Source organism: Neoarius graeffei, chromosome 4, assembly GCF_027579695.1.
Source record: "Neoarius graeffei isolate fNeoGra1 chromosome 4, fNeoGra1.pri, whole genome shotgun sequence".
In the NCBI taxonomy this organism is placed as follows: domain Eukaryota; kingdom Metazoa; phylum Chordata; class Actinopteri; order Siluriformes; family Ariidae; genus Neoarius; species Neoarius graeffei.
Window position 1 is genome coordinate 101054370 of NC_083572.1, and position 23374 is coordinate 101077743.

The following is a 23374-nucleotide window of genomic DNA, read 5'->3' on the forward strand; positions in this document are numbered from 1 at the left end:
TCAATTTAGAGTCACCAGTTAACCTAACCTGCATGTCTTTGGACTGTGGGGGAAACCGGAGCACCCGGAGGAAACCCATGCGGACACGGGGAGAACATGCAAACTCCACACAGAAAGGCCCTCGCCGGCCACGGGGCTCGAACCCGGATAATAAAAGGCTATCTTATCTTATCTTAGTGGTGTGGTGGTAGTATTTTTATTGTTATTATTTTTATTGTCGTTGTTGTCCATAAGTAAATTTGAGTACTCGGGGGGGTGTCTGCAGTTTGCAGTGTTTATGTTGTATGCTCTGTACTGCACTGTATTGTTTTGTACATGTAATTCACTCTCATCATCACTCGTGAATAATTAATGGATAATTGATCTTTTACGATATAGCGCCACCTCTTGGTCAGAATCTGAGCTCGCGCTGTTCTGAGGAAAATCTACAGTGGTGCCAGAATACAGTCGTCGTCATTGGCTGCTGTTCACAGGGACCATGATCTGCAGGCAGCAGCCACACAAGTCTCACCCAGGCTGCTTGGGCTCGTGCGGCTTCTCGTAGTCCACCACATTACTTCGGAATCAGGATGTAGAATCTTTGCTATATGCTGAGTAGAGCATCCTCTTCCCACCTCTCACGTGTTGACCATGTTCAGGGGTCCAAAGAGTGAACTTGGGAAGAAGATCTTTCTGAGGCTGACAGAGCTGGTGGCCTCACCAACGAAACTGTCTTTCCATGACTGCTCGGGACAATTGTTTCTCTTGCACCTGCGCATATAAATCTTCATAACTCACGTGATCTTGCTGTCTGATATTCAACATGATTCGGAGGCAGTGTCTTTGAAAGACGTCTAGAATTTCCCATAGATTAGATGTCAAAACCATAGACTAGCACGCAAAGAATAGACACTTTGAACAATGAGATCTTGAGCGTGATCTCAGCTGTCGACCTCCAAAACCTTTCCAGGGTACAAAAGGTGCCCCAAGCTTTGCTTTTCCACCACTTAAAGTCAGCCAGATTACTTGATACAGTGCTGAGCGTAAATGAGTACACCCCCTTTGAAAAGTAACATTTTAAACAATATCTCAATGAACACAAAGAATTTCCAAAATGCTGACAAGACAAACTTTAATATAACATCTGTTTAACTTATAACGGGAAAGTAAGGTTAATAATACAACTTAGATTACACATTTTTTCAGTTTTACTCAAATTAGGGTGGTGCAAAAATGAGTACACCCCACAACAAAAACCACTACATCTAGTACTTTGTATGGCCTCCATGATTTTTAATGACAGCACCAAGTCTTCTAGGCATGGAATGAACAAGTTGGCGACATTTTGCAACATCAATCTTTTTCCATTCTTCAACAATGACCTCTTTTAGTGACTGGATGCTGGATGGAGAGTGATGCTCAACTTGTCTCTTCAGAATTCCCCATAGGTGTTCGATTGGGTTCAGATCAGGAGACGTACTTGGCCACTGAATCACTTTCACCCTGTTCTTCTTCAGAAATCCAACAGTGGCCTTAGATGTGTGTTTAGTCATGTTGGAAAAGTGCACGACGACCAAGGGCACGGAGTGATGGTAGCAGCTTCTCTTTCAGTATAGAGCAATACATCTGTGAATTCATGATGCCATCAATGAAATGCAGCTCCCCGACACCAGCAGCACTCATGCAGCCCCACATAAGGACACTGCCACCACCATGTTTCACTGTAGGCACCAGGCATTTTTCTTTGTATTCCTCACCTTTGCGACGCCATACAGTTTTGAAGCCATCAGTTCCAAAAACATTTATCTTGGTCTCATCACTCCAGAGTATAGAGTCCCAGTAGTCTTCATCTTTGTCAGCATGGGCCCTGGCAAACTCTAGGCGGGCTTTTTTGTGCCTGGGCTTTAGGAGAGGCTTCTTTCGTGGACGGCATCCACGCATGCCATTCCTCTGCAGTGTACGCCGTATTGTGTCACGGGAAACAGTCACCCCAGTTTGGCTTTCTACTTCTTTAGATAACTGCAGTGAACTTGCATGCCGATTTTCTTCAACCCTTCTCATCAGAAGACGCTCCTGTCGAGGTGTTAACTTCCATGGATGACCTGGACGTCTCTGTGAGATGGTTGCGGTTCCAGCTTTCTTAAATTTTTGTACCACTTTTGCTACAGTATTCTGACTGATAAGTAAAGCTTTGCTGATCTTCTTGTAGCCTTCACCTTTGTGGTGTAAAGAAATTATTTTCTTTGGGGAATTCTGAAGAGACAAGTTGAGCATCACTCTCCATCCAGCATCCAGTCACTAAAAGAGGTCGTTGTTGAAGAATGGAAAAAGATTGATGTTGCAAAATGTCGCCAACTTGTTCATTCCATGCCTAGAAGACTTGGTGCTGTCATTAAAAATCATGGAGGCCATACAAAGTACTAGATGCAGTAGTTTTTGTTGTGGGGTGTACTCATTTTTGCACCACCCTAATTTGAGTAAAACTGAAAAATGTGTAATCTAAGTTTATATTATTAACCTTACTTTCACGTTATAAGTTAAACAGATGTTATATTAAACTTTGTCCTTTCAACATTTTGGAAATTGATTGTGTTCATTGAGATATTGTTTAAAATGTTACTTTTCAAAGGGGGTGCACTCATTTACGCTCAGCACTGTATATACGGACCAAGGGATTTGAAATCATCGAACACCATTGAACTGGGGTTTTTGATTTCGCTGAACGTTTTTGCTGAATACCTCTGTTTTGCTTGTGCTGATAGTCAGGCCAACCTGTTGAGGTAAAGTAGCTCGCAAGTCTAATTGCTCCTGTTTATCTGAGAATTCCATGTCACTGAGCTTCACTTCTGGATTGCGCTTAGATTTCCCAGGCACTATGGTGAAGCCATGAGCTTCTGACCTAATACACTGATACCCCTTTTCCACCAAATCAGTTCCAGGGCTGGTTCGAGGCCAGTGCTGGTGCTGGTTCACAACTCGTTCAACTTGCAAGCCAGCTGAGAACCAGTTTGCTTTTCCATAGCTCACGGTGCTAAGGGAAGCCACGTCATTATGTCGCTGTATACATCAGTTACGTCGTTGTATACGTCAGTTACGTCGCTACGTTTGCATAAACCTTGGCGCGAATATCGAAGCAAAAACAACACGGAAGAAGCAGCAGCAGCAACAACAACAACAATAATAATAATGGATGACTTCACGTTTGTACAGCTGCTGCTTCTCGTCGCTTAAAAATGGTGACCTTTCGCGGTCTTGTTATTGTTGTTGGTCTTAACAACTCCGCCCCCCGCTGACGTAAGCGGTTCTTTCCTCTGGCCCAGCAGAGAGTTGGTGCTAGCCTGGAACTGTTTTTTCTGGCCCCAGAGCCAGTTCTTTGTCAGTGGAAACAGAAAACCCGGTTCCAAACTAAGCACTGGTCCCGAACCAGCCCTGGAACTGCTTTGGTGGAAAAGGGGCATGAATGAGAACAAAGTCTCAGACCCCAATAAACAAGAACAGTGCCAAAGTGTCCCATTGGAGAACTCCAGTTGTCACAGTGAACTCTGAAGACGTTTCACCATCAACAATGACCGAGCTTATCGAGTCCTTTTGGGAACGCCATACGCTCGAAGGATCTTTCGCATGATATCGCTTGTTCACACTATCAAACACTTTCTTGAAATCTATGAAATGAAATGTCGCAATAAGAAGAAGGTTTTTATCTGAAGCACCTTCTAGTATCATTCTCCTCAAGATGTTTATGTGCTCAGAACAGCTTCTAGACTGTCGGAATCCTGTTACAGTTACAGATATAGTGGAGTGCTGTTATAATACAAATCGCTATTAGAAGAAGAAAAAGAAGAAGCCTTTATTTGTCACATGCACACTCAAGCACAGTGAAATTCGTCCTCTGCATTTAACCCATCTGAAGTAGTGAACACACGTACATACCCAGAGCAGTGGGAAGCTATGCAACAGCGCCCGGAGAGCAGTTAGGGGTTAGCTGCCTCGCTCAAGGGTACTTCAGCCCAAGGCTGCCCCATGTTAACCTAACCGCATGTCTTTGGACTGTGGGGGAAGCCGGAGCACCAGGAGGAAACCCACACAGACACAGGGAGAACATACAAACTCCAAACAGAAAGGCCCCTGTCGGCCACTGGGCTCAAACCCAGGACCTTCTTGCTGTGAGACGACAGTGCTAACCACTGCATCACCATGTTGTCCCAAAACTTGGAGGATGTGGGACTCAATCCCACTACCTCTCACATGCTAAGTGAGCACTAACATTTGAGCTACCGTAGTCCCCCGTTACTCATGGCTCCGTGTTGACCGCGTGTACATAAGTGCTTTGTTTGAAATTTAATGACACGACTAACTATGTTCTCAAATACAGTTCACTGGCGGCAAGCTACCAAGAACCAGCAGCACCCGGAACAGATTGGTGAAGAAGTCGACGAGGATAAGGACGACATCGCAGAACCACTCACAAGGTCGTCAAGTCACTTGAAAATGCATTAAGATGGTTTGAATGCAGCGAATGTCACGCATCAACGAAACATGCTTCATTTCATCCAACTCCAGGCCCACACGAGAGTTCAACAAATGTTAAAATGTGCTGTGTTACCGTATGTGTGATGCCTGAACTGTGCTTGTTGTACGATAATCATTGTTCGGTTCTTTGAACACTTCTTGTTTACTTGTAACTAGCAGTTATTGCCCATGGGAGAGAGGAGACATAGTAGTTATTGCTTGTCACCATGAAGACGTAGACTCGGTCCTAGCGGAAGTCTCCGGCGAGGAGCGCTGATTGTGAGATCCCATACAATCGAAACTCCCAGGCGAGTGGGGGAGGGGATTCCCCACCAAGGTTGTGCACAGTGTATTAGCGTAAGCACGTAGCCTATGGGAAATGAATAGTGTGTTGGATTAGTACTAATCCCATGTTTTGGAAAATCGAAAATGTTGTCTTGGGGCGTCACCAGTCCATGTGCAAAGTATGGAGTATTTGCGTCCAGCCGTGTCGATTTGCATAGCTGAACAGGCAGAGAGAGAGACAGACTTCCTTTAGTCGTACAGATAGATGACATGCAGTTAATTATTACACGATCGTCCATATTCTTCTCACTGCTATTGTAATTGTATAACTATTTGTAATTACCTCACCGGTGCTACGACGCTGTATAGAATTATGCTTAGAATTGTTCAGAGAAGGCTAAAACTTGTAATTTTAATATCCTGCAATGCAAACATAGGATGTCGCGATAGAAAAAAAAAAAGTTTTGTCAAGAAGGAATTTATTTTAGATATGTAAATAACATTTATTTAAATAACATGCAGAAGCATCCATTGTTTTTTGTTGAGAACGAGCGATTGTATCAGTAGCAATATAATATTAAAATATTTTATGACATTTGTTACCTTGACACTCAACAATTAAAAAAAAAAAGAGCCATCAGCATGGTCAAAACGATTGGAATTCTTGCTTGCAATTTCTTGGTCGGATATCTTCAGGGGACTGGGCTATCTGAAAAATAAAGCTCATAGAATGTTTTCTACTCGATTCAACACGGATTCACTCACAAGCTCCTAAGACAGGTATTGCTGGGTTTCACGTGACGTCACATCCGCCTCATTAGTTATTCAAAACCTTAGCTGGTGGTCAGGGCCGGATTAACATGGCCAGGGGCCCCTAGGCTACAAGTTGCTGTAACACCCCCCCCCCCCCCCCCCCCCCCGGCCACCACCATCTTATCCCATCTACCTGTAAAGAACTGTCTATTTTCTACATTTTAAAGGGTTTTTTTTTGTTTTTTGTTTTTTTTGTTTTCTTTCATTATTAAACTTTGTACAGCTGGGCCAGCGTTTGTGAAACTAGTGGCAGTGGCACATTCATCCACAAATGGGACGGGGTCTGAAAGGGATGGTCCTTCACCCTCAGCAGAGCTAGTAGTACTACTGGCTGCAGCTGCAGCTAACATAACGTTTGCTACACTAGTGTCATGATGACTTGCTCTTGCCAGTTGGGTTTCATTAGGTTTAAAAAACCCTGTTAGTTTTGGTATATTGCTCAATAGAGCTTTGTCACGTTGTTTTTTTTGCCGTTGCGCCTTGCGCTTTTGAGCCCCGCTCTCGTATTTTCTGTCACACATGTTCACTGTTCGACTGTGGAGTGACATCGTGCGTGACGTCTAACGTTTATATATGGAAGGCGGATTTGCCTCACCCAATCAGCGTCCGTTTATTTAAATATTCATTTTGAGCCAATGAATATGAAGGGTTTTTTTTCTTTTGACCAATTGGGGGCCCTCCTGTGAGGCATGGGGGCCCCTAGGCTGAAGCCATATGAAGCCTGTGCGGTGATCCGGGCGTGCTGGTGGTCTACCAAAGCTCAGTTGACAAAGTGTTTGTATGGAGAAGGTGCACTGCTGGCATGAAAAATGCCTTACGCTTGCGTTGTTTTAGGTTGTTTGACTCGATCAAACTGTGAAATTGATAAAAGTTCTTCAGGGTTCACCATGAACTCATTAAAAAGGGTGAACGAATCCAAGATTTCACGAGAAAGGTGGCTTTTGAACCTCTCACTGAAATCGAAGGAAGCCGAGTTGAAGCATGCTCGAGTTTGCAGTGATCACTTGGTGAAAGGTTTGTATTTCTCTCTCAGCTATGGCCTTAGTGTTTTCCAAGTACTTTTCTTGCTATGTGTCGTTATTTTACGGTACTTTTTTTTGTCACGAAGCGCTAAAGTTCCCAGCTGTTTCTTTGTTTACTCCTCCCTCCACACAAAGTCCATTTGCATGAAGGTTACGACAAAATTCTTACCCAGCCGTACAGTTACAATGCGTTGTGATCACTTCTCCGTCTTGTTTAACTAAGATCAGTGTTGTATAGTAACGAAGTAAAAATACTTCACTACTGTACTTAAGTACATTTTGGGAGATTTTGTACTTTACTTGAGTTTTCAAATTTTTGAGAACTTTCACTTTTACTTCACTATATTTTTTAACTTAATTGCATACTGTTCCTCCGATACATTTTCAAAGAGCCGTTTAGTTACTCGTTACAAAAAAAGAAAGGGAAAAAAACGTGTTTTAACCCCACTGACTGCAACGAAGTCAGTGCCTGGGCTTGTTCACCACTTGCGCATGACAACCAGTAGGCTACACCTGTTGGTTTCACGCAGTAAGCAGAAAGCTAGCTTCGCAATCAACAGCCCTGATGGAAGAGGAGACGGAGACAGCAGCTACTTCGGCTACAAATGAAGAGGAACCTGATGATGAGCACCCCTGGCCGTACTATTTTATTTTTCAAAAAAAGGTTTCAAACTGTGGTCACCCTCTTCAGATGCCAGATAAGTTTCAGTTTTCTCCAAATTACTTTTTTCTTTTGATTATTATGACAGCAATTGGTCGCGTATGCACCTCCATAGTTTATAAAGTGCAATAACAGTAGCAGCTTTTTTTGTTTTTTTTTCTTAATGGTGTGATGTATGCCTAATTTTCAGTACTTTCTCTTAGTTTAAAAAACAAAGGGAAAAAATGAGAAAAAAGTGTCAAAACTGTGGTCTCCATCTTCAGATGCCAGATAGGCAGCTTCATTTTTCTCCCAGTTTATTTTTTTCTTGTTTATAATGGTTGTGTGTGCACCTCTATTTTCAGCAGTGTAATTGCTTGTCATGAACCATTGGTGACAAATTACCTTCAGTTTACCAAAATATTAAAAATATTACAAATTCAGATTGCCTTTGCTTGTTTACTTTTATGTGTACTTTTAATTACATTACTTGAGTACATTTATTTTTGCATTACTTGTCATACTTAAGTGCAAGAAATGTCAGATACTTCAAGACTTTAACTCAAGTAACATTTCAGTCAGTGACTTTGACTTTTACCAAAGTCATTTTTTGGAAGGGTACCAATACTTTTACTTGAGTGTGATTTCCCAGTACTTTATACAACACTGACTAAGATCCAGGTCTTTAAAGGGGTTTCTGATGATCTTTGTGAATGATGTAAGGTACCTGAGAAATAAGAGCCAACACAAGTGAGAATCAAGCCAACTGTTGTTTGTTTACACTTCAACTTGCAGTACTTTGTTGTAAAGACGCGAACGAAAAGCTAAAAAAAACATACTTACACGGGTAAAAGCAATCCAGGATTCATTCGGCAGCGACTTGATACCGAGGTCCTTTACCCAGCCACATACAAAAAAGTTGTAAGCCTCCATACTCTTCCACACTTTCATCTGTTTTGCAGTGTAGAAGGACGTCTGCAACACCAGATAGTTCGAGATGTCGGGGAACTTGACTGAAGGGTAGTTTTCAAGATCGTATGACAAATCCTTCTTTCCCAGACTGTAGGGGTCGATTCCATTGCACATAGCAATCTTCTGAATAGATCTAAAGTGAGCAGTGCCTTCTAGATTACGAGCATGCTCTGATAAGTTATCGCTAGTTGTTTGCACTACGGCAGCCATTTAGACCACCAGCTATTTCACTTCCGGTAAAACCGCGAAGAAAAGTCACGTGACTGAAACCCAGCAATACACGATCAGATTCTTTGGATCCCAACTACTGTCTAATAATGGCGCTCCATTGTAGTAACAAGTTTGGAGTGGAGAACAGCTCCATCATACTTCAAGGCTTCTACACAAATTTCAGTGTCATAACCAGGAACCTTGCCATTGTTGAAGTTCAGTAAGGTAGTTCTCACTTCCTGAAGAGAGAAATCATCTGTGGAAATAGGTAGATCACAACCAGCAGGGGTCAGGGTGGCATGGTGGTGTAGTGGTTAGCACGGTCGCCTTACAGCAAGAAGGTTCCAGATTCGAACTTCATGGCTGATGGGGGCCTTTCTGTGCGGAGTTTGCATGTTCTCCCCGTATCTGTGTGGGTTTCCTCCAGGTGCTCCAGTTTCCCTCACAGTCCAAAGACATGCAGGTTAGGTTAACTGGTGACTCTAAATTGACCGTAGGTGTGAATGTGAGTGTGAATGGTTGTCTGTGTCTATGTGTCAGCCCTGTGATGACCTGGCAACTTGTCCAGGGTGTATCCTGCCTTTCACCCATAGTCAGCTGGGATAGGCTCCAGCTTGCCTGCGACCCTGTAGATTAGGTAAAATACCCAGCCACTGGGGTTGCACAAGCCAGTGCATACTTTGTGCTGGTCCCAGGCCTGGATAGATTGGGGAGAGTTTCATCAGGAAGGGCATCCGGTGTAAAACCTACGCCAATTCAAATATGCAGAACAGATCGGCTGTGGCGACCCCTAATGGGAGCAGCTGAAAGAAGAAGAAGACGGGGGAATGTCGACAGCCCCCTGAACATTAAGGAGATCTTCAAAATAGAGGCACCACTCTTCAATCCCTATGCCTTCCCTATTTTTAACTTTCGATGGAGGGTTTGTGAGCTCATCCGGTTGACAGGAGATGAGTTTATGCCATCACGTGTTGTTCATCATTCATCCATCCGGTGTCGTCCACATTTCAGGAAAATCGATTCTTCTCTCTCGATTCTTCACTGATTTTTATTCTTTTTGGCAGGAAGGTAGGTCTGCCTGGGGTGCATATAGCTAGCTTCTCCCTAAATTTGCATAATTGCAATTAATAATGAAGATATGGAATAATTAATCAATCCCTAACGAGCAGTTTCCACACAAATCGCTTCTTCTCCCTCAATTCTTCACCGATTTTGATTCTTTCTGGCATGAAGGTGGGGTACCTACAGTAGGGTGTATATACACTACCGTTCAAAAGTTTGGGGTCACTTTGAAATGTCCTTATTTTTGAAAGAAAAGCACTGTTCTTTTCAATGAAGATCACTTTAAACTAATCAGAAATCCACTCTATACATTGCTAATGTGGTAAATGACTATTCTAGCTGCAAATGTCTGGTTTTTGGTGCAATATCTCCATAGGTGTATAGAGGCCCATTTCCAGCAACTCTCACTCCAGTGTTCTAATGGTACAATGTGTTTGCTCATTGCCTCAGAAGGCTAATGGATGATTAGAAAACCCTTGTACAATCATGTTAGCACAGCTGAAAACAGTTGAGCTCTTTAGAGAAGCTATAAAACTGACCTTCCTTTGAGCAGATTGAGTTTCTGGAGCATCACATTTGTGGGGTCGATTAAATGCTCAAAATGGCCAGAAAAATGTCTTGACTATATTTTCTATTCATTTTACAACTTATGGTGGTAAATAAAAGTGTGACTTTTCATGGAAAACACTAAATTGTCTGGGTGACCCCAAACTTTTGAACGGTAGTGTAACTTCTACCCAGATTTGCTTAATTACAATTATTAATGAAGTTATGGACTAATTAAGCCTCAATGAGCAGTTCAACAAAAATCGCTTCTTCTCGGTCAATTCCTCACCGTTTTGAATTCTTTCTGGCAAATAGGTCGGTATTCCTCGGGTGCATATAGCTACTATATATCGCCTGTATATAGTGTATATACCGGTAGCTTGCGACATTTATTACGCAAGGAAGGCGGCCCACTTTAGACCGTTCCTTCTGGACTTAGATGGGGCCGGAATGAGCTACGCCGTCATTGACGTTCTCGTTTTGGTTTTTCCTCATAGATTTGATGTCCACGGTTGGTTAACCAGCCTGTGGTATTGTCCTGATTTTTGAGAATTCTCCCAGCCATACAGTAAATCTTTACTGTTCAAGACAAAGTGTCGAGGCAGCGCATCCGCAAAAATAAGGAACAATTTGGCAAATTGCTGTGGGATAAGAGGAAAATAAGACTGCAGGATGCTGTTGTAGAAAATGTATCAACTTGTTAAAAATAAGGTGTTCAAAGTAACTTCATCAGAGCAACCCACTGTTGATAATTTTCCTCTAACAGCACACCCCCACGTGTTTACTCCTACATAAGAAAGACAGTAGAGCAATTGTTAAGAAAGTGGGTATGATTATATTTATAAACCATTATAATGACTCATACGGTTTACATCACAGCATAAAAAACATAAACATGACTTCAGTCCATAAGGAGTCAATCACAGTCTTCAGTTCTTCAACAGTATACAAGTGACTTTGTGTTTCTTCACAGGTTCTGTTAACACGAGGTTCGGGTTTCTGCACTGGGAAAGAAAAATCGGAGGTTTTGGAGAGGTCGTTCAAAGTGCATGAACACACACATACACACACACACACACAAATACAGTCACGCACACTTCATTTTCCCAGCGTAGGAGGCTCAGTATATCGGTTTCATGATTACAGTGGTGTGTCTGAAGTCACTGAGGTTTAATAATTTAATAACGCAAGGCTATTTTGAAGAAGTACCAAACAGAAAATTTTACCTCGTGACTTTTTCATGAAAGCGGAACCTTAAAGTGCATATCACGGGTAAATTCAGGAGCGAGATCAATGTAATTCTCCTATTTTATATTAAACTTTGGTCAAATATCTGTAACATTCTGCATTCTCTGCGATTTTTTTTTAACCTTGCGCAATACCAGAAAAATTCAGTTGAAATCGAGCCATTTGAGGCGAATTGGTCCGCCTCTGAAAAAACTTGGCATTTGGATTTCCCGGCAAACATTGATTTTTGTGACGTTGCGTGTGGGATGCCTCCTTCTGAATCCTACGTCAGCGCTGGTTTGTTTATGAGAAAACGACCTGGTGGTTTTCTGCAAATTTCTTCAATGTTATCGCGTAATTATTAAAATGGTTAACAGATGTATCGTAGGAGGGTGTAGCAACACCAATCTTGATGGGATTAGTACTCATCGTTTCCCAAAAGACCGGACAATGAGAGAGAAATGGGAGCGCTTGGTCTACACAGGCTGTGCACTGAAACCGTGCAAAGCTCGCGCAGCCTGCTGGCGCTTCCGCAGGTGACGTCACGAATCTGGCTCCAGACTCCCTTGGGATTTTTCCAGACGTGTTTTGTTATTTTATTTTTTTCTGCTGTAGACAGATGGCCTTGTGCAAAATTACCCTTCTGGATGAGTGTGTAAAGGGACATACTTTCATATGAAAAAAAACCCCACGAAATTGGTCCAGGATATGCACTTTAAGGGGTTAAATAAGGCATTATTATTATTATTATTATTATTATTATTATTATTATTATTATTTCTTACTGCTTTCCTTTCCTTTTTTTGTTAACTGCTGTGTTTATGTAGGTATTTATTTATTTATTTATTTATTTATTTAAGAAAAATATTTATTTTACTAGTTTAAAGGCTTTAGTGTATCGTGGTTTTTTTTGGTATTAAATTTAATATTAAAAAAAACGAAAAAAAAAGTAAGGTCTCGCCTTTTATATATATATATATATATATATATATATATATATATATATATATATATATATACAGTACACACAGTACTGTACAAAAGTCTTAGGCACATGTAAAGAAATGCTGTCGAGCAAAAATGGCTTAAAAATAATGAAGTGAAATGTTTCAACATTAAAAAATACTATACACAGTAATCAATAAGCCATAATAAATGAAACAAAGTCAATACTTGGTGTGAGACGAGCCTTTGCTTTAAAAAAAAAATAGTAGTCTCAGGTACAGTGAGTGCAGTTTTATGCGGAAATGAGCTGTAGGTTTTACTGAGCATCTTCCAGAACCAGCCACAGTTCTTCTGGACACTTTGATTGTCACACTCGCTTCTTCATTTTGCACCCAAACCCAGCAGCCTTCATTATGTTTTCTTTTTTAATCGGAAAAGTGCTCTCTTATGGAATATGCTGCTCAGATACAAAAATTTTTCCCCTGTCACATTTAATTTTGTGCTGGAAAACGAATGTTTGGACTCTAAAATGTTTTTGTACCGACTCGATAATGTAGAAGTCATAAAATAGAAATCTATAACAAAGTTTGTAAAAAGAAAAAAAAAAGGGTGCCTAAGATGGCTGTGAAGGTTCTCGTGCCCCTTTTCCACCAAAGCAGTTCCAGGGCTGGTTCGGGGCCAGTGCTTAGTTTAGAACCGGATTTTCTGTTTCCACTGACAAAGAACTGGCTCTGGGGCCAGAAAAACCGGTTCCAGGCTAGCACCAACTCTCTGCTGGGCCAGAGGAAAGAACCGCTTACGTCAGCGGGGGGGCGGAGTTGTTAAGACCAACAACAATAGCAAGACCGCGAAATGTCGCCATTTTTAAGCGACGAGAAGCAGCAGTTGTACAAACGCGAAGTCATCCATTATTATTGTTGTTGCTGCTTCTTCTTCTCCGTGTTGTTGTTGCTTCGATGTTCGCGCCAAGGTTTATGCAAACGCAGCGACGTAACTAACGTATACAGCGACATAACTGACGTATACAGCAACGTAACTGACGTATACAGCGACGTAATGACGTGGCTCCCCTTAGCACCGTGAGCTATGGAAAAGCAAACTGGTTCTCAGCTGGCTCGCAAGTTGAACGAGTTGTGAACCAGCACCAGCACTGGCCCAGAACCAGCCCTGGAACTGACTCGCTTGAAATTCTTCAAGACGTTTTACCTCTCATCCGAAAGGCTTCTTCAGTTCTGTCTGACTAGTTTGGAGTTCCAGATATTTATCCTCTAGTGGACCAAAAGCAACCCTAAGGAGAGTCGTTGAGATCACATGAGTTGTTGAGCCTTTCAGTCATCCTGTAGGTGTTAGGGTCACCGGAGGCTGGGTGTAAATGGTCTTCAGGGTGATCTGTGGATCGCTGGCTGTCTGTGCCATCATGTGAGTCGTTGAAGTCAGCTGAGTCTTGGTGTGGATGTGTATTCAGTTTTCTGGGAAATGTGCACTGTAGGTGGCTGATAAGTGGTGTCTCAGGCTACGTTTACATTAGACCGTATCTGTCTCGTTTTCTTCGCGGATGCACTGTCCGTTTACATTAAACCCCCTGGAAAAGCCAGGAAACGGGAATCCGCCAGCGTCCACGTATTCAATCTAGATCGTATCTGGTCCGGTGCTGTGTAAACATTCAGAATACGCGAATACGCTGTGCTGAGCTCTAGCTGGCGTCTCATTGGACAACGTCACTGTGACATCCACCTTCCTGATTCGCTGGCGTTGGTCATGTGACGCGACTGCTGAAAAACGGCGCGGACTTCCGCCTTGTATCACCTTTCATTAAAGAGTATAAAAGTATGAAAATACTGCAAATACTGATGCAAATACTGCCCATTGTGTAGTTATGATTGTCTTTAGGCTTGCCATCCTTCCACTTGCAAGTAATAAGTGATCTGCGCTGGGATCACACACACAGCGGCTCAGTCCCGAATCGTGGCTTGTTCACTTCACTCGCGCGCTCTGTGAGCTGCGCAGGGCCGGAGTGCGCACCCTCCAGAGGGCACTCGCTGTTCAGGGCGGAGTGATTTGGAGCGCAGGATGCCTGCGGAGCCGAGCGTATCCGCGTATTGGCGTTGCTATGTGCACGGCTAACGGTTTTAGTGTAAACGCGAATCGTTTTAAGAACATTAATCTGATGATCCGCTGATTCGACGTAATGTAAACGTAGCCTCAGACCACCTCGTCTGTTCAGTAATGGCGGTTTCAGGTTGACTTCAATGACTCACATGATGGCAGAGAGAGCCAACGACCCACAGACCACCCTAACGACCCTCTAGGCTGCTAACACCGTTCACACCGACAGGATGACTGTTGCCCCTTTTCCACCAAAGCAGTTCCAGGGCTGGTTCGGGGCCAGTGCTTAGTTTGGAACCAGGTTTTCTGTTTCCACTGACAAAGAACTGGCTCTGGGGCCAGAAAAACCGGTTCCAGGCTAGCACCAACTCTCTGCTGGGCCAGAGGAAAGAACCGCTTACGTCAGCGGGGGGGGGGGGGGGAGTTGTTAAGACCAACAACAACAAGACCGCGAAAGGTCGCCATTTTTAAGCGACGAGAAGCAGCAGCTGTACAAACGCGAAGTCATCCATTATTATTATTGTTGTTGTTGTTGTTGTTGCTGCTGCTTCTTCCGTGTTGTTTTTGCTTTGATATTCGCGCCAAGGTTTATGTAAACGTAGCGCCGTAACTGACGTATACAGCGATGTAAGTGACTGTAAGATTGTGTGTGTTCTCGTGCATAGCTGTCCTGAGCTTTATGACCCTTTCACACCCTGGTAAACGTGCATAATCGCGAGAACATACTCTTTTGTTTTCTCTGTACCTTCTAGTTTCGCTGAAACCACCTTCCTGGTTCCTCCTGTTCTAGGGGGTGTATGGTCTGCTCTTTCATGTATAACAAAAACGACTCCTTATCTGGCGAGTTTCACCTTGTCTTGTCACGCAAGCTTCTGAATGTATATAAACCCTGCTTTTTCTATGTATCACTGAGCAGTGCAAGAATAAACCAGATTGATTTCATTCGTGTGGTTCGTTTTAGCCCTGCTCCAGAGCGCTCTTATGTCGACGCATCTGAACTAGGACAGACGCAGGTTCTAACAATTTGGTGACCCCGACGTGATACTCTCAATCAGGTAAGACATGTTTAATTGACTACCTGGTTGGCAGTAGTTTCGATTTTGTTTTCCCTGGTTCGAGTCCAGGAAGAGCGCGCTATACAAATTTACGACACATTTCCGTCTGTTCCTCTTCAGATCCGTCTGTTGTCATTGTACGATGGGAAGCTCGTTCCCTAAGCCTGCGCCAGGGGAAACCCCGGCCGAATGGATGACTAGGTGCGGTTTCGCTTATTATGTTTCTCCTTGGCTCGATAATTTGGCAGGTTGGACCGAGGCCAACCCTCAAATTCCTTCATATCCTCGCCAAGGTACTTTCGATCCTGGTTATCTTGCATCGGCCTATCGCATGATTTATGAGGGATTAGGGGACCCCGGCTGGGATCGCCCGTATATGCGGGATGGATATGCCAAATGGTATGATATGAAGAAGATTTGGGATAATTTTAAACAGGCTTATACTCCCCGTTCAGTCCTGAAATCCATCCCGAAGCCTCGGGCTGCACCCGTCACCAAGGAAACGGAGGAGGCGGCGCTAGGAAAATCCAAATCTCATTCTGCTCCTCCAGCCTCGTTAGATAGTAAACCTCCACCTTATAGTAAGGCTGGAAAAATTACTGGTAAATCGCCGTCAGCTGCAAAAACGATTCCTAAAATATATCTCGTAATTGTCAGCTTACGGGAGCTGATTACCGGTTTATTCTGCAAAATAAATTAGGAGGCGCATATGATGAGACAGCCCTGTTAGAAAACGTTCAGGTTCTCGCCCCCGTCAATGATCAAGCTGAAAATATTAAGGAAGAGTATGAAGGGGATGACGGTCGCCCGCGTCGGCGCACCGTGACTACCTTCTTTTGGAAGGACACGCCGAACGCACTGCAGCAGCTTCGTGAGCAGTTGACGCGATACCTGCTCGCCTTAAAACAAGCAAATAGAGACCTGTCACAGGTCACTAACTGCAAACAGGAGCGTTCTGAGCTGACGTCGGCTTTCTGGAAGCGCTTTGGGGAAGTTTGGCAACACTTGGGAGGTCTTGAACTTGATTTGGCAAACCCGAACCCAATGTTCTTGTCCACCTTTCTGTCTAATTGTCGCCCCGAAATACAGAGCGTATTAAAACATCACTGGAGTGACCGGAATAATCTGGTCCTCCGTCAGGCCGGGGAGCGGGTGCGCACGTTGGAGAGCGATGGTCTCCTAGACTGTAAGATGAATAAAGCATGTTTATCTGTTGTGCCGGGCGGACGGGTGGATGGACGACAGGAGAGGGGTCGCCGAATGGGGCCGCGCGGCGGGGGAGGGAGGAGAAATGGAAAGTGCCACTATTGTGGAAAAGAGGGACATTGGATAAGAGAGTGCCATGCGAGACAGCGTGATGAACGGGAACGTGAAAAGCCTGTCATTCACGCTGCCCCGAGCCCTTCTGGGCAGAGGGATTTTTCCCGCCCATAGGGCTGCCCTCAGAGCGATGAAACCCCGACCGTTGTTATGTTAAATCTTTCATTCAGCTCCCCCCTTAACGAAGATCTCCCTACCATTGTGTTATGCCTAGCAGGGACTGAGTATTCTTTCTTACTTGACACTGGGGCCACGATGTCTTCGGTGGGGAGGGAATATGCGGGTCCTTTATCTACACGGTCTGTAAGCTCTGTGGGAATAGAAGGGGTTCCTTTCCATTCCAGTTGCACGCCCCCCCTTTCTGTTACTTGTGCCCTTGATCCTCTACTAACGTTTTCTCACTCTTTTGTTTGCATGCCTGAATGCCCTTTCAATCTGCTAGGACGGGACCTCATGAGCTTTTTGGGGCTTTCTATTTCCTTCAGTGGTTCGCACATGCGTGTGGATATACCTGACGACGCTCCATCGGATGCCCAAGCTCTCACTTCCCTTTCCCTTCCTCATAATCTTCTTAATGCTGCTTGTGCCGCTACCTACCTCACACCCTCTCTTTCTGACCTTCCAGATTCTCTTTGGGCGAAACATAAGGACGAGGTGGGCTTTGTTAAGTGTACCCCTTACGAGGCGGTCATTAAACATTCCTCGCCTGTGTATGTGAAACAGTACCCCCTTTCCCCCGCTAAACTATCTGGCATTGATGATGTTCTGTGTTCTCTCCTAGAGCAAGGTGTGGTTGTTCCCTGTGTTAGCCCTTATAACACTCCAGTGAACCCGGTGCAGAAGCCCAACGGCACGTGGCGTTTCACCCAGGACTTGCGTAAGATTAATGAGTTAATTATCCCAGTCGCCCCATTAGTTCCAGACGTTCCCTCTCTTATGGCCTCGATTCCGTGTGAACATGCTTTTTTCTCTGTAATTGATCTCTGTTCTGCCTTTTTCAGCGTCCCTGTGGGCCACGACACGCAGCCCCTGTTCGCTTTTACGCATAGGGGTAAGCAGTACACCTGGACTAGGTTACCCCAAGGGTATGTTGATTCTCCTGCGGTTTTTACAGCCGTAGTGAGGGACGCCTTGGCCGATTTGTGCCTCCCCTCGGGCTCCTCCGTGCTCCAGTATGCGGATGATCTTCTGGTAACGGCGGAGGATAAGGACATTTGCGCTACAGCTACACTCGCTCTCCTCTCTCTTCTGGCGCAAGAAGGTTTCAAGGTCTCACGAACTAAGCTTCAGTTCTGCCTCCCCACTGTTCGATATCTGGGTCACGATCTCTCCCAGGGCTCCCGCAGGCTCAGCCCCGAGCGTGTGCAGGTCATCCTAGACACTCAGGTGCCTGCCACCAAACACGCCCTCATGGCTTTTCTGGGACTTATCAATTACTGCCGCCAGTGGATTCCTGACTGTTCCACCTATGACAAGTGTCTGCGCTCTGCAATTCTGCACTCGGACCCTTTGACTCAGCCCTTGGTATGGTCTGACGAGATGTTGTCGGCCTTCAGGGCCTTGAAACAGGCTTTATGCTCGGCCCCTGCTCTCGGACTTCCGAATTACCGTTTGCCGTTTCATTTATATGTGTGCAACCAGCAGGGAACTGCGTCTGGGGTTTTGGCGCAGGAGCACGGGGGGGGGTATGCGGCCTTGTGCGTTCCTCTCTAAAACTCTCGATTCTGTGGCTCAGGGTCTCCCTGCTTGCCTCAGGGCGGTGGCTGCATGTGCTGTCATGGTCACGGACGCTGAACGGCTGGTCTTATCTCACCCGCTCGTTCTCCACACCTCACATGATGTAGTGCACGTTTTAAAGAACCTCAGTACCCAGCATTTATCTGCTCAGCGTCGCTCTGGATACGAGTCTATTCTTTTGGCCACCGAAAACCTTACTGTTAAGCCCTCCTCCTCCTTTGATTCTCTCGCACACGCTCTTCAGCGCCTCCTCAATTCACAGGATGATTTTCTTCCTTCTGAAACACACGACTGCATTTCTAGCATTCTTTTCGAGACAAGTATCCGCCCCGACTTACGCTCCACCCCGTTACTTTCAGGTGATTCACTGTTCGTGGATGGCTCGTGTTCACGCCCCTCTGACGGCGTTTTTGTGTGTGGTTATTCTGTGTGCCGCCTTCCTGATGAAACTGTTGAAGCTTTTTCTCTTCCTTTCTCCTCGGCTCAGGCTGCCGAACTATACGCTCTAACCCGTGCATGTGTTATCGCCCAGGACACAGACGTCACTATCTACACTGATTCACGTTACGCTTTCGGCGTTGCTCACGACTTTGGTCGGATTTGGGCTTCGCGTGGGTTCACCACTGCAGACGGTAAGCCCATTTCTCATTCTTCGCTTGTTACTGATCTTATTACAGCGTGTCTTCTCCCGCGCTCTTTAGCCATTGTTAAGACTCGTGCTCATTGTATTGGGGACTCTTTTGAGATCAGGGGAAACTCTCTCGCCGATCGCATTGCCAAAGCCGCGGCTGCCTCCGGTGTTTTTCCGCCTTCGCTTACTCTCTCCCTGGTCTCATCCAGCCGTATGATTAGTGCCGTTCTTCCAGACATTGACTTGATCTCCCTCCAGGCCTCCGCTTCGGCCTCAGACAACCATTTCTGGGACTCATGCGGCGCGCAGCCGTCTGACGGCGTTCGGATCGATGCTCAGGGCCGCCTTTGTTTGCCTAGACATTGTACTCCATTTCTCGTCCGCGAGTTTCATGGTCCCACTCACCGCGGCCGAAGAGGGGTAGTGGAGGATCTATCCAAAATATTTTGCATCGACAAAATACACACCGATGTACATCACATTCTAGACAGATGTTTAACGTGCGCCCAGAATAATCCATCTAAACCAGGCGCGGTACATCAGCACCTTCCCATACCTGACACGCCGTTCCAGGAATGGCAGATTGACTTTACTCACATGCCAAAACAGGGCCCCTTTAAGTATCTCTTGGTCATGGTCGACAAATTTTCACGATGGGTGGAGGCTTTCCCCTGTGGGAAAGAAGACGCTCGCACGGCGGTAAACAAATTGACGCAAGAAATCATTCCGCGTTATGGTCTCCCGGTAGGGATAGACTCTGACAAAGGTACGCCGTTCACCTCTAAGGTGACCCAAGAACTATGTAAGGACCTAAAAATCCATTGGCGTTTCCACATCCCGTACCATCCGCAGTCCTCCGGCATTGTGGAGCGCGCAAACAGAACAATCAAGGGTAAGCTGCGTAAAGCCATGCAAGAAGCTGGTACTAAAAATTGGGTACAAGTTTTGCCTTTAGTTCTCGCTGACATGCGAATGACCGCTCAAGTGGCCCTCGACAACCTGTCTCCGTATGAGCTCGTGATGGGCCGGCCTTTTCCTACACCCTGGCGCAGAGGTATGCAGGCTATAGGAACGAGTGATCTTGATGTACATCTCAGTGAGTACGCCGTGGGTCTCATGCGGGTGTTGGATGAGTACTGGACGAGACTAAATTCCAAAAAGCCTCCCATTCCTGAGGCACCCACTCACCCCTTTGAGGTAGGGGATAAAGTGTTGGTAAAGAAATTCGCTAAATTAGGCACTCCTCTAGAGGAACCACCCTACAGTGAACCCACGGATGTGCTCGCTGTAACTCGAACGGCTGTACTAACTGACCTTTTTCCACAGTGGATCCACGCCAGCCGAATCAAGAAGGCTCCAATAGTAAATTGAATCTATGATGATGATGTCTAACAGGTTTTTGTGTTACAGAAGGTTGTTGTGACAATAGCTGACGGCCTTTTCAGGGATCCCCTTTCCAGCATCCGGAGTGATCCGGTTTCGGCTGATCTACAAAGAGGGGATGGTCGGTGCGTCCCGCAGACTTCTGAACTGAGGAATCTGGAAGACACGTGAGCCTGGGCTACCTTCAACTATCTACATCCTGTGGACACAGAAAGAACAAAGTCAGTGACCAGTATGACTTTCCTTCTGGTATTGGTCTTAGCGCTTGGAGCAGGGAATCCCGCTCAAGCCAGCCACGAGGACAACGTTTTTTGGCGATTTGCCAATTGGACTGCTAAACAACATACTAATCAGTCTTGTTATGTCTGTCAATACGTTAGAGTCTAAACTGTAGTTATACTCTGTAAACAAAGTATAAAAGAGGGGATTGTAAGATTGTGTGTGTTCTCGTGCATAGCTGTCCTGAGCTTTATGACCCTTTCACACCCTGGTAAACGTGCATAATCGCGAGAACATACTCTTTTGTTTTCTCTGTACCTTCTAGTTTCGCTGAAACCACCTTCCTGGTTCCTCCTGTTCTAGGGGGTGTATGGTCTGCTCTTTCATGTATAACAAAAACGACTCCTTATCTGGCGAGTTTCACCTTGTCTTGTCACGCAAGCTTCTGAATGTATATAAACCCTGCTTTTTCTATGTATCACTGAGCAGTGCAAGAATAAACCAGATTGATTTCATTCGTGTGGTTCGTTTTAGCCCTGCTCCAGAGCGCTCTTATGTCGACGCATCTGAACTAGGACAGACGCAGGTTCTAACAGTGACGTATACAGTGACGTAACTGACGTATTCAGCAACGTAATGACGTGGCTTCCCTTAGCACCGCGAGCTATGGAAAAGCAAACTGGTTCTCAGCTGGCTCGCAAGTTGAACAAGTTGTGAACCAGCACCAGCACTGGCCCCGAACCAGCCCTGGAACTGATTTGGTGGAAAAGGGGTATGAGAGGGTCAGCAACCTATGTGACCTCAACGACTGTCCTTAGGGTTGCTTTTGGTTCACTAGAGGATAAATACCTGGAACTCCAAACTAGTCAGACAGAACTGAAGAAGCCTTTCGGATGAGAGGTGAAACGTCTTGAAGAATTTCAAGCAAGTCCAGGTGCCTTCTTTAGCACCTAGGGTGCCTAGGACTTTTGCACAGTAGTATATATTCCAGAACTTGCATGGTACTTTTCCAATTTTTCAGTCTCTGTGGCCTGTCTAACTTTTCCTCAGTCATGTGAACTTTCAGTTCTTTAAAGTGCATATCACGGGTAAATTCAGGAGCAAGATCAATGTAATTCTCCAATTTTATATTAAACTTTGGTCAAATATCTGTCACATTTTGCGCAATTTTTTTACCTTGCGCAATACCAGAAAAATTCAGTTGAAATCGAGCCAGTTGAGGCGAATTGGTCCGCCTCTGAAAAAACTTGGCATTTGGATTTCCTGCCAAACATTGATTTTCGTGTCGTCGCGTGTGGGACGCCTCCCTCTGAATCCTACGTCAGCGCTGGTTTGTTTATGAGAAAACGACCTGGTGGTTTTCCGCAAATTTCTTCAACGTTATCGTGTAATTATTAAAATGGTTAATACATGTATCGTAGCAGGGTGTAGCAACACCAATCTTGATGGGATTAGTACTCATCGTTTCCCAAAAGACCGGACAATGAGAGAGAAATGGGAGCGCTTCATGCGAGGCACCCGGAAGCTGAGGACCAAGCAGAGCCGAGAAAAAGACCAAGAAAATCGGCAATTCACAAGTCGACTGTTGCCAGGGTAAGAAATAAAACAGACTATACTCTAAATTAGGTGCTCCTGTGTTTGTGTGGTACACGGATAATGTTATTTATTGACATACGCAAAAGTAAACAACACGAAAGCGTTGGGCGAGAATACACTGACTTCACACGTATCGAGGGATATATGGTGTGTCAGGGCTTCAGATCTTGGGACCTGTCAAACACATTAAATGTATATACAGCCCTGCTTAGCCGATTCCATGTGTGTCGCTTATGAAATCTTTCTCCTACAGTAGCCAGTACTCTTCTAAATGAAGAAATATATAAATACATAATAGTAATTAGAAAAAATATGATTTATGTAGCAATAGATAGATGAGCATTGATGCATGAATCCATGGGTTTAGAAGCTCAGGCGACAATTCCACATTTCAATGCAAAATCGCTCGCTGCTAAACTTGGTCTACACAGGCTGTGCACTGAAACTGTGCAAGCTCTCGCAGCCTGCTGGCGCTTCCGCACGTGACGTCGCGAATCTGGCTCCAGACTCCCTTGGGATTTTTCCAGATGCGTTTTGTTGTTTTATTTTTTTCTGCTGTAGACAGATGGCCTTGTGCAAAATTACCCTTCTGGATGAGTGTGTAAAGGGACATTCTTTCATCTCATCTCATCATCTGTAGCCGCTTTATCCTGTTCTACAGGGTCGCAGGCGAGCTGGAGCCTATCCCAGCTGACTACGGGCAAAAGGCGGGGTACACCCTGGACAAGTCGCCAGGTCATCACAGGGCTGACACATAGACACAGACAACCATTCACACTCACATTCACACCTACGGTCAATTTAGAGTCACCAGTTAACCTAACCTGCATGTCTTTGGACTGTGGGGGAAACCGGAGCACCCGGAGGAAACCCATGCGGACACGGGGAGAACATGCAAACTCCACACAGAAAGGCCCTCGCCGGCCCCGGGGCTCGAACCCGGACCTTCTTGCTGTGAGGCGACAGCGCTAACCACTACACCACCGTGCCGCCCTGACATACTTTCATATATATATATATAAAAGAATTTGGTCCAGGATATGCACTTTAAGATCCGTATAGCTGAGGAAACTTTTCCTGTCAGTCTGGCCATGATTTCTGAACACAGTGGAGCAAA

The 23374-nt window shown here is 45.0% G+C and overlaps 1 protein-coding gene across 5 annotated transcripts in view; it reads right to left on the reverse strand.

The window, feature by feature from the left end:
* Positions 1-10850: 10850 nt before the first annotated feature.
* The window catches only part of stradb (STE20 related adaptor beta), a 47319-nt gene continuing 34795 nt past the window's right edge, over positions 10851-23374 (reverse strand). For 3 of the 5 annotated variants that reach the window (XM_060920069.1, XM_060920065.1, XM_060920067.1), the window contains one exon: positions 10851-11037. In XM_060920069.1, coding sequence (XP_060776052.1) covers positions 10912-11037 — 126 coding nt within the window. In that variant the 3' untranslated portion in view covers positions 10851-10911. Of the gene's footprint in view, positions 11043-23374 lie in introns of all 5 variants that reach the window. The other 2 variants (XM_060920070.1, XM_060920068.1) reach the window with 1 other exon arrangement.